Raw genomic sequence first — 12,900 nt, forward strand, 5'->3', positions numbered from 1 at the left:
GTAGCCTAACATTCTTTTCTTTTACACTTTCGCGAACCCTAAAATCTCATGACTTACCTACACAGAAAAACTATCAGTTAATGAACGTAAATACCTACATAATTATTTTCTCGTCTCCCTTATCTTTCTTTAGTTACAGTTTTTTTAGTGTATATCTAACTAAACAGGAGCAAAAGGGTGTTCTTAGATACATTTTTCAAAACGCTGATTTCCGTATTCTGTAACGTTGCTTCTGTTCTGACTAATAAGTATTTCAATACATTTATAAAAGCTATAATATGACACCGAGCTAAGGCGAAGGTGACTAACTTGGTAAGCACGCGCACGTGTTTTCCAAAAATAATGTCCGTCTCAGGAACGTCTTTAAGACTGTAGTCAGTAAACCTAATCATCAATCCTATACCTAATATTGTATTATCGTTGAAATGATCTTATACCAAGAGACGACCTGGCCTTAATCCCATGGAAACGCCTTGATAGTCCGGGATAAAAAGTAGCCTGTGTTAAGTCTGGGTATTACCTATCAGTATTCCAAATTTCAGGCAAATCTATCTAGTAGTTTTCACGTGAAAGAATAACAAACATACCTACACACCGCACATACATAAAAACTTCGCCTTTATTATATTGGTGTGATACCGGGAGATTTTGCCGCATTGGGCACATCGAAGCAATGCTGATGAGTGATGACGAAGTAGATGAGAATGGAGAGATTGGCGCTGATGTGACTTCTGCTCTAGCATTTTGAAAGCGCTCGCGATGCTGCTGACGCTTGCTAGATTTTTCAGTATTTCTGCGCTGCTTGCAATATTTCTTGCGATATATTATATGCGATAAATTCGTAAGAACGCATTGGCGGTTCCTCTGGTGCTGATCACTTTACATCATGACTTTGGTGGACATTTTAAATACGACATAAAAAGGTTTGAGTGACTCTCAAGAAGTTTTACTTCAAAAAACCAACTAGAGTGCAATCAATATAATTAATCCAACGTGTCTAATAAATCGTTACACGAATCGATGGTCGTATGAAGACATGTATCGTATGGTGATCTGTCACAGAAGTATTTATTACTACTTGAGACTACATAGTCGAGATCAAAAGTACTCGTAAGGCCACCGGACACGCCAACTGTCATACACGATACCCAGATTCGGTTTGGACACAAAACTGGGCCACGACTGGTCCAGGTCTATTCCTGTACCGGTAAACTTGTACGACATATTGGTGTTACAATGTATATTAACAAAGCAAGCTTGCTTCTGTACGGTGCCAGTGAGATGATAATATTTACATTCGTATTATATGGAGGAGCAGACCTATTACGTTATTGGAGATTCTTGCTATAATTTTTTATATTATTTGCAATAAATAGAGTGTTAGCAATCAAAAGTGATAACTTACAGTAAAATAACTACATGTAGTAAGTGAGATAACTAAAAGACGCAGAAAATTGTTTTGAAACTAACTAACTTTGTTAGGCTATCAGTTCAGGCGTCAAAAACTCCTACCTAATAATTACAACGATGTAAGCTTGGAACTAATAGGTAATAGATATTTTATGTAGATAGATACATTATATCTACCTACTTTAAGAAGCAAATCTTTAAAAAAGGCGCGACTGCCTATTTTGTATTTAAAATGGCTACCAAACAAAACAGCGTTTTAAAGTGCCAAGTAATGACTGCCATAGACTGCTTTTTATACTATTCAATTTTACTTCTTTAATTCAATCGCGCGTAAAAGTTACACGCACCATTTCTTTTCACTTTTGTTACATTTTTATCATCATCATATTACGGGTTGCATCATACTATGATTAAGATAGCGATATATTTATAGATAAAGTAAAGGACAGTGCCAATTTTACTGAACGTTAAAAAGCACGTCTGGTCTCTGAGCAACACCAGTAAATTACGATGATTTTGCGGGCCATTTCACGCTCTAGAAATGTAACATCTCTAGGGGACGGTAGAAAACAATTTTCCGCGTCTTTCTGTAAGATTTGGTATGGCTTCCCTGGCACGTTGGTGCAAATTCTGAAATCGTTAACGGCTTTTAACGGCGTAAACAAGGAGATCGATGTTTCAACGCCTATCAAATGCTGTCTGAAAACTGCGTTTTGCTAGGAATGAAGATTCAAAATTGCCCTTTGCTTCTTGCTGGCTCTTCTCGTAGAAATTTATTTTGGAATCGTATTAGTACAGGCAGGTGGACTTGACTTGTCACAAGCAAACCAAATCAAATCAAAAACATTTATTTTATGTAGGTCTACGAGTACTTTACAGTGCCTTATGATGAAGATAAAGAATAAGTTAAGAATTTACTATCAGATCGGTGACCCTGCTGATAACAAAATCGGCAAAAAACTCAGCAATTGCAAACCGCCTCTAAACTACACTTGCCTACTTCACAAGCATATCATGCATGAAGTAAAAATACAGTACGCGGCAGAAAATAATGTACATCAAGCCTTTAGAATGACATTTCGGCCTTGTAGAGCGTTGTCTCTGTCACTCATACCTATATGACGTTTTGTCGGTCTCAACGACAGCGACAATGTACTACAAATCCGCTATCACCTTCTAAAGGTCTATGTACATTATTTTCTGCCCCGTGCTGTACCTACCGTTGACATAGAATTATGAAATTTGGCAGGTAGGTTGTTCTTATAGCACAAGTAAAGGAAAGAATCCGAAAACCGTGAATTTGTGGTTACATCACAATAAAAAATTAAAATGTGTTCATGAACAAATATTTAGTATTTTCAATATCAAGTGCCAGTGGGGTATCATATAAAAGGGCTTTACCAGCACATTCTAAAACAGTTTTTTATTTATTTTTATGCATAAGAATTTTTTATTTATCGTGCAAAATGTCAAAAAGAAAATACCCTCACTTGGCCGGTTTTTTAATGTAAATTCTCTAATCAGTTGCGATGTATTTACTGCGCAGCTCTACATCTGCCTCAACATATAAGACGATTACATTTCTAGTCAAAATATTTATGTGGACAAAATGTAAAAAAAAATAGTCAATAGACCGCTTTACCGGTGCCGACTGAGTCTAAAATCGTATTTCCATGGAATCCTCACAAGCGTCGTTAAGCTTCGGTGTCGGCTTTGCAGTTCGTCGACCCGGACTTGGAACTCCTGAAACCCAGCAAAAACATCCAAACAAAGCGTTATTTACTTAAACGGGACGTGTGCGGTCCGATTTTCAGGAGCGGCTATGACTAACGCAAGTTAGGCCTAGGCGTCATTATTCTTGGTAATGACATCTATTCATGTATCCGTTTTACGATTAATTTAGATCCGAAAGTGTATCTGTTAGTTAATTACTTCTTGACCGATTTCAACAAAGCACAGAGCCTAAGAGTATAATAAAGGATTCCTACAAGATTAAACCCAAATCCAAGTGGTGGGCAAAAACTATTTCAATATTAGATTTCAGTCAGATTGGTAATTATATGCTTTTCCTTCATAATAAAATTTATAGCATCTCAAATTGAAGAAAGTGCAAAGTTTTACTAAAGTACCTATTAAAAATTGTCTATAGTTCAGAAAATAATTGTCCAAACAGTTTTAGATATCCATCGAATCCTATAAATTTTGAAGGAACTGTAAGAATTATTATTTACTGCACCCATGGTTTTAACTTCCGTATGCTCACACGAATTAGCATCGTAAATGTGGTTTCTCTCCAAACATTGGTTTGCTGATTGGAGTAAAACTGAATAATTAAGGTGTTTAAAAATACGCATCGTAGGTGTATTATCTTACAACCGCCTCCTTTTTTGAAGTTGAATAAAAGCTTGATTTTAATTTTTTTGAAAGTGTTTTTAGTGTGTTTAAGCATTTAAAAGGTTCTATTACGACAAAGAGTGGACTGAAATATCTGAAAAGTCTACTGTTCAAACATCAGCCGTAGTACTGTTTTCGTAAGCCTAACCTAACACAAGCTCTACGCTTAGATAAGACAGGGGTTCTTATAAAAAGATAATTACTTACTGTACCCGTAGTACAAGATTTTACGTCTCACCAAACCAAACCAAATTCGAGAGTCGAAATACTTCCGCGTTACAGTAAACTGGATCTTAAAGGTCTTGTTTTAAAGCTCAAGTTTGTCTACACTTCTACAGCCAGCGCTCCAAGCGGAAACATTGCGAAATTAAAATCAGTGGCATTGAATATTTGACTTCAATTCAAGGCTGTTTAGGTCCATTTTACTGTAACGCGGAAGTATTTCGACTCTCGAATTTGGTTTCGTTTGGTGAGACGTAAAATCTTGTACTACGGGTACAGATTCCATTTCATCACTTTCTATTTCTATATCAACACATGGGCTGATCAACGTCATTTTGTTTTATTAAAGTAAAAAATATATTGTGTAGACAATCGATTGCTGTGACTAACTAGGTCACACACGGACAAAAGCGCATCGTATTTAGGCCGTGGCACAATAGTGAAGAGGAAAAAAGAGTTTTGAATCAGATAACGTTTGTGGTGGACAGTGGTTCGACCTCGGCCGTCAAATGCCACGGCATCGATCGGTCTGCCGGCCCCATCACGCGGTCTTCCAACTACACGCCATCAGGCTAACCCTTTTTATTTTCGATTCCTGTATCGGTGTCTATGGTGTCTATGTAATTTGTTTTCGTAAAGTTGGAACTTGGAAGTTAATTTGAAATGGATAGGTTGCTTTCCTCATTCATTTACTTACTAGAAAAGTTTTAAACTGGTTTTCTATCTTTTATTGTGTAATTTTATTTCGTCCTATGCTGCTAAAGAGGCTAGGTGTTAGGACAGTGAAATGAAATGTATTTATTTAAAGTAGGACAGACTTGTGTCACTCATGATAGTTATGCCAGGACTCTACCACCGGTTCGGAAAGCAGATTGTGTTGAAAAGAGCCGGCAAGAAACTCTGCAGTCTTTTTAAAACGCAAAATGTTCCAACTTCCTATACATAGTAGTAGCCTTATTGCTGAAATTGATAATAATAATCAATCTATCCCTAATCTTCCGATAACTTACTTAGCGAAGTTGTTAATAATTGTCAAAAACGACCGTAATTTTTTTGACAAAGTTGCTAAGTAACTTATCGACAGAATTCGGATAGAATTGCACCTTGCGTTGACACATTGGCCCCGTGTCATATCAGGGAGACAGCATCAAGACCGGGAGCCGCAGCAGAAACAGCTGAAAACGGCAAGCGGCGCAAGTACAAAAATGTAACTCTCGATAATAGAGGCACTCTTATCGAGAGTTTCATTTTTGTTCCATTTGCCGTGGAGACCCTGGGGCCATGGAGCCTTAATGCTAAAAAAATTTACAAGACATTTCACCGCGATTAATAGCCTCATCTGGTGACAGAAGGGCTGGCTCATTTTTTGCGCAACGGATCAGCCTGGCTGTCCAGCGCGGAAATGCAGCCAGTATTCTTGGCACCATTCCACGCGGGCATGATTTGTATAGTAATTAGATAAGGCCTAGCTTTAAGCTTTATTGTAATATTTTCACATTTAAAAAAAGATAGATTTGATTAATTACATAAGTATACCTACTTATTTTATTATTAATTTCGGCCATAAGTGCGCCTGGCACAAATCAAGATGAGTCAATAAATATTTTTGCGAAATATGAGCATTGGACACTATTATAATGACTATTTGTATCGGTAGTCGGTATGCAGTGGCGTGCAGGTCATAGAGGCATAAATGCACTGCTTACCCCAGTTGTAATAGTTCAATGCATATTTTTCATTATGACCTGCCAATAAACAGGGTCCTAGCTAACTAATGCCTACCCTGGCTTCAAACACAGTGCACGCCACTGTCGGTATGGTACCAAACCGAAGGTCATGCATTATCACGGTAGCCGAACCGCGACTCCATCCGGGGCCGCTCCGGACGTATTCGTGTGTAATTGTGGGGGGAAATTTCACCATAACCGTCCAGCCGGACATGGGACACGCTTCTATGCCCATTAGCCATTAATCTATCGTTTGTAATCAAACGCCATATGCCATTTATTTCTATTGTCGTACTATACTTCAAATTGAACACATCCTAAAAAAACCGGCCAAGTGCGAGTCAGGCTCGCGCAACGAGGATTCCGTACTCCAGTCGTATTTTTTCGTCATTTTGCAGGATAACTCAAAAACTATGATGCATAAAAATAAATAAAAATCTGTTTTAGAATACACAGGTGAAGCCTTTTCATATGATACCCTATTTGATATAGTTATCTTACTTCGGAAATTGAAAATACTAATTATTAGTTTATGACCACAATTTAATTTTTTTTGTGTGATGTACCTAACCACAAATTCACGGTTTTCAGATTTTTCCCCTAATACCAGCTATAAGACCCACCTACCTGCCAAATTTCATGATTCTAGGCCAACGGGAAGTACCCTGTAGGTTTCTTGACAGACAGACAGACAGACAGACAACAAAGTGATCTTATAAGGGTTCCGTTTATCCTTTTGAGGTACGGAACCCTAAAAAACCGGCCAAGTGCGAGTCAGGCTCGCGCAATGAGGGTTCCGTACTACAGTCGTATTTTTTCGACATTTTGCAGGATAATTCAAAACCATGATACATAAAAATAAATAAAAATCTGTTTTAGAATGCATAGGTGAAGACCTTTCATAAAAAATAAAATAAATAAAATATGATACCCCACTTGATATAGTTATCTTACTTAGAAAATTAAAAATACTAATTATTAGTTCATGACCACAATTTCATTTTTTTTGTGTGATGTAAGCCTAAATTCACGGTTTTCAGATTTTTTCCCCAAATGTCAGCTATAAGATCTACCTACCTACCAGCAAAATTTCATGATTCTAGGTCAACGGGAAGTACCCTGTAGGTTTCTTGACAGACAGACGGACAGACAGCCAGACAGACAGACAACAAAGTGATCCTATAAGGGTTCCGTTTTTCCTTTTGAGGTATAGAACCCTAATTACCTAGGTATAGCCCGTATAAAATGACTCCTCACGCGCCATTTTAACTTTATGGGTCAAATCACATGTCAAAAGTACGGTTCAACGGTTCAACCTAAATCATACTTTTGACATGAAATTTGACACCAAAAATTGAAAATGGCGCGTGAGGAGATAAATTTTACGCGTTATAGGTACCAATATTGCTAAACTTAATAAAGGTTTTAATTCTTTTGTCATCTAAATGTTTCAAGAGTTTTTGAATTGTCGTTATAGTTAAGACTACCTAAAAAACTTTTTCATTTCTGTTGTGTTGAGCAATGATCTCTTTCTTCCCAATCTTCTTTACATCTTTTTAGCTAGTGAACTACTAAAAAACATAAATAATAATGACTAGGCAGATAAGCCTTTACAAAGATATAATATCAATCCGAGGTAGGAAAGTTAAGAAATACTCGTTGTATAGGAATTAGGAAGGAGCATTTTAAAACATTGATGAAAATGTAAAGTAAAACATAACAAAATTATTTGCGTAGTCCTCGAAAAAACCCTAAAAATTTATGCTTCAACGCGCAGACATCAAATCAGCCTTAAAAATGTATGGAACAATAATTAATGTACTTTATACGATCAAAGCGGTCAGTAGTTTATATCTTCCGAATATAACATGAAGTTAGCTGTATACACCTGGCTCTCTTTGCAAGTGAGTTGTAGTTAAGATGTTCTGTCAGGCATTCGCGATATGTGCTTTGATGCCAACGACTTATAAGCCATTTATAGCGAGCGTGTCGTCTTCTTGTCAAGAGCCATGTCCCTGGCGAAGCCCAGGCGGGCTAGCTCCCGAAATAGACGCGTCTCGAGCGGCTTAACAATGCAATAAAAAGAAATTAACATTTCTGACGTTGCCTGCGCTAAGTTGACTCTTGTGTCATTTGGAAGTCGTCCAATCCTGATCTGATATATTTTAGTTTCGAGTCCTCTCTAGCCACTTCCGTTAAGTGGGAATCGAAATAGCATCTTTTGAGAGCGCACGCGATGACTGATTATATTTTTCCTCCGAAATCGTTTCAATATCGTCCCCGTAGAGCGAAAAGTCATTAAATTAAAAATGACCAAACTGAGAGATACAAGGCTTCAAATAAATGAAAAACCGGTCAAGTGCGAGTCGAACTCGCACTAAATTGTTTTAGTGAATTTGGAAACAAATAAGACTGATAACAACGTTTTAAAATATGGAAAAAATAACTAAGTTTTTGTAGGTGTGTTCCCTAAACTTTATGTTTAACTATATGTTAACATGATGTGTTTTCGCACTAGCTAAAACAAAAATTATATTATAACTTACCAACATTTTGGTTAGACAGGAACTTGTACAATTTGGAGGGTTGATAGTATTCATTAAAAAATCGCCATTTTTGGACTTGAGTGACTTTTCGGTCTACGGAGACGGTTGTTTCCTTGTCGCATCGCATCATTTGGGATGTGTTAGTTATTTTTGGCTTTGTTTGTTGCAGGATTCGGTTTGGCTGCGGCGGCGGCGGGCGTCCGAGCCGGCTACCAAACAGTATTGCCAGCGCATTATGGGTAAGTATAGACTGCTCTAGTTGTCTTAAACGCAATGTATCGCATCAATGTTCTATGGTTCAACACTTCGATATTTGCCAGCACAAGCGGCGCCGCATGCCGCTTCAAATACATCTCACGAGACAAAAATCAGACCTGATCTCAATACATGACAGGGTCTAACAATAGGTGATAGATAACTACAGCAATATTATTATAATAATATAATTTATAAGATAGACACAGAAGAGAGTCAATTGTATTGTATATACGTAGTTCAATTTTATTTCTGTTAGATAACCATATTTGCAACTCCACTCAAAATATGCTCAAACACTAATAGCTGATAGAAGTTTTGGTGTAACGTAGGTAAGTGCCCAAGGGTAGCGTCGCTAAGCGAGTGCGCAGCTGAGCTGACTTTTGTCTCGGTAGATGAGGCGGGCGGCGTCTACGGACGGTCAGCGACGCGGCGGCCGGCGGACCACACCTAGACTAAAATATTCAAACATTTTCACATAGGTATCTATGGCAAGCGTGAGCGTGAGAGTGGATTTTTTCGTTTTGGGTGTGAATTAGTCGATTGGGTTTTAAATGTTTACGTTTTGAAGCTATACGTTGCATGGGCGGCGCCGGCGCAGGCCCCTTCCTTCCGCTAGAGCGCGGGCGCCGCCCAGGCCCTCACTATTCGCATCGTCTCGACACTCAATGTTTTTCTTTAATTTTATGTTTTATGCCGTGTTCGTGTAAGATTTTGTTGATTTGAATTGAGTTTTGTTGGTGGTGGATTTCGTTTAATACACTTACTAAGAAACAATGTAACCGAATTTCCCTTGCAGCCTGTGGCGCGCGACCCTATACTGTGATTCCTATAAACGAATACAAGTAACCACGCTGCATTGCATTGATGGATTAATTTATTTAATGTACCTGAATTTAAATAGTAAACAGAGCAGTACTTTTAAGTTTTATACCTACGTCTATTATGTTATATACGTCTAAGTTTTATGGCCAATCGTGTTTTCGTTTGTAAAACTAAATGTATATTTTTGTGTTCAATAAAATTACAATAAAATAAATAATGGGTCACGAGTTAAAGGCTCCATTCACGTTCCGTCGATCGTAACGATCTATCACAAGTTTCAAACAAAGCTATATATAATCCGCACAATTTACGACAGTTTAATTTCGACAAATTACAGCACCAACAGTTTGTAGGATGGATATTATGCGTTCGCCGAAACGTGAACAATTCTCATAAGGGATATTCTGTTATACTCATCGGTGGCCCAGAGCATTTTAATTATGAGATAGTGTATAATAAAGGAGGAATGTGCTCTCTCGTCTTCCACCGCCGCCGTGTCGTAACTTAGCGAGCAATTGCCATCATAGGTAGATAACTATTTTCTACTTGACAAATTACACGGTACCAAACTGGACCGCTGTCAGGGTGACGCAAGCCACTACATAAAGTTCCACCAATTAATAAATAGTTAACGTCAACCCTAATGTAAGTACAATCAAGTGAAAGCTTCTTTCGATTAATAGACTTTGTTTTCAAAAACCAATTTAGTAGAAACACTGTTACCTTCACAAAGTGCTTGGCGTCGATGGCCTTATGGATAAAATCAACGTGGTTATTAATATTCGTAGGTGTGCATGTAAGTAATTATTGTAATATTAAAATATAAAACGTAGGTTTCTAACAGATGAAATAGATAGAGGTGAATTTATTAAACTTAGTTTCTGGTTGTCTTTGTAACTGTAGATGTGGCAGCTTGTGTGTCGTTTCGCCAGTTTGATATAATATCTATATTGCTCTGACGCGTGTTTTTCTGTATTATAGTAATAAGTTTTTTTTAAAATAATATATATTAGAACTTAATATTTAATTTACCGGGTTTCTAGGCGAATTTTTTTTTGTTCACCGTTTAAAAGCATATTAGGTGGATACAATGCAAAATCTATCCAAACATTTTGGAGCTAGTAGGTATGGTACTTGCGAATGAGATTAGAACACCACAGGTGGGCGGTTTGGGCGGGCGGGGCCTCTCGCCGGGCGTACACCACGCATGCGCGCTAGACTTGACTCCTCGTACCAAGCTAATCAAGTCCGCTATAAACTTCGATCATCCATCAATCCGTCTCTATTGACGTGTATAATGTTGGAAGAAGACAAAAGGTCGGCAAATGGTGAACTGAGTAGCGTAGTCCCGGAAAGCGAGAACCCCTCGTAAACGCTGATGCAGCGTACTTCAAGGGCTCTCGAACAGACTTGACCGCCCGCCGTCATCGGAGAGGGAAATAAGCGCATTTGGCATTTTTGTCGTTTTCTCATTTTAAATTCGTCTCTCTTCAATACGTGATGTTTCTTTTAAAAACGTGTTCACAATTTCACCACTTCTCTATTTGCGGATTTCGAACGGATGTATTTTTCTTTGCCTCTATAATTTATAGAGAGGCATAGTCTTAATTATCTCGACTTTGAGAGATGTGAAGACATATGTCCCAGCGACGGCACGCGGTTATTTTAGTCGCGTCTCTGATACTGATACGCATTTTAACGGATTTTTTCTCAACTTTCCTGCCAATGACGCACGGCGGCGGTTCGACCACGACAACTGCGTATCGCATACTTGCATAATACATAACCGTTCGATGTCGATGTCTACTAACATAACAAGACTATATAGATGCTCGTACCTAAGGCTGCAAATGGGGCTAGGTACTTATTGCGTGTGATGACAGTTTTAAGAAGTGTTTCGTTTTGCAAAGATGACCTTTCACGGCAGCTGTAAATCCAAAGAGCCTTGCACACATTGGGACAATGCACTCGGCGTATGCACTCTAATAACATATCACTGTATACTTATAGGCTGAGATCTATAGACCGCACTTTGACTTTGCTCAGACTTAAGATTGGGTTAAAACGAGACAGATTTATGTGAGAGATATAGCCCTGTCTCGTTTTAACTCTGTCTTAAGTTTAAGCAAAGTCAGAGTGCGCTCTATAGATCTCATCCTTAGAGCTTCACAGTGAGCGCATTGCCGACATTTGTGGGGTTTGATACAAAATATTAAATGACCTTGGAGCAATTCGCTACGTTTACAGATTGACCGGCACTCGTTGAAGGCATTGGGCTATTGTGTACTGGAGCCTCCAGCTAAGCACCGTGAGTGGTCATCGCGGGGTCAGACATCAGACGGTCGAGATTTCTGCTCGAGCGTTTGACGCCTGTTGTATTAGTCTGACAGACAAGATAAATGGTCGGTATTGATCGACAGGTTGTCCCCCGGCTACGTGTACGGGACCCCTAGTTACATGCAGACCGTAGGGGGTGTAGGGGCCGGCGTGGGGACCGGCGCAGGGGGCCTAGTACAGCTTCCCCAGCTACAACACGCGGCCGCGATGGCTGCTGCAAACCACCTGTACGAATATCAAGCCGCTGCAGCACAGGGCGCTGCAGCGTATCAGCAACAGTATGCTGCAGCTGGATTCGATCCTTATGCTACTGCTGCAGGTTTGTATATACTTTTGTATGTAGATAATGCTGGCTTTATTAAATTAGTAAGAATAGGTGTAGGTTTTGACCTTGAGTCAAAGAATTACAAAAACCCAATTGAAACGTATTCTTTGTTCTGTGGATTCAAATTTCAGTTAGGTAGGTTTATGAATAGGAGTCGCGTGGTCCCATTTATTATCGCTGATAACCGTAATCCTCAGTTAATGAGTGCAAATAACGTAATTGATAATATTTTTGATAGGCATACTTTTTAATCGTTTCCATGTAAATATACAAAATAACAGCTAGATACCTACGGTAGAAACGAGCTTCTCCCAATCTAACTCGTAAGTTTTCAGTCGTGAGAATGATATTCTTCACATGCAACCATCATTGTATTATAAAGAAAGTTGTTCCACTGTATTTGAAAGAAGTATACCGCGTACTAATGGTTCGGCCCCACTATCGGCTTTCGGCAAATTATTCGTGATATCGCGAATTGTGTGGCCCACGCCAATCGTACACACAAATTTCAAACCCTTATTTTACCTCCTTAGGGGTTGAATTTTCAAACATCCATTCTTAGCGGATGTCTACATCATAAGCATAACTCATAATATCTATCTGCATGCCAAATAGCCCGATCCGTCAGTAGTTTGAGCTGTGCGTAGATCATAGATAGATCAGTTAGTCAGTGTCACATTTTCCTTTTAAATGTATACTAGGTGATGCCCGCGACTTCGTCCGCGTGGATTTAGGTTTTTAAAAATCCCGTGGGAACTCTTTAATTTTCCGGGATAAAATAGCCTATGTCCTTCCCCGGGATGTAAGCTAACTCTGTACCAAATTTCATCAAAATCGGTTAAACTGTTGGGCCGTGAAA

General features: G+C 38.8%; 1 protein-coding gene across 1 annotated transcript in view; it reads left to right on the plus strand.

The window, feature by feature from the left end:
* Window positions 1–12,900, plus strand: part of LOC117990242 (RNA-binding protein 24-B-like) — a 62,786-nt gene that overhangs the window by 43,650 nt on the left and 6,236 nt on the right. The window contains exons 3-4 of the mRNA XM_069507706.1: window positions 8,469–8,538; window positions 11,800–12,035. Coding sequence (XP_069363807.1) covers window positions 8,469–8,538; window positions 11,800–12,035 — 306 coding nt within the window. The remainder of the gene's footprint in view (window positions 1–8,468; window positions 8,539–11,799; window positions 12,036–12,900) is intronic.

The sequence above is a fragment of the Maniola hyperantus genome, chromosome 2 (assembly GCF_902806685.2).
Source record: "Maniola hyperantus chromosome 2, iAphHyp1.2, whole genome shotgun sequence".
NCBI lineage: Eukaryota > Metazoa > Arthropoda > Insecta > Lepidoptera > Nymphalidae > Maniola > Maniola hyperantus.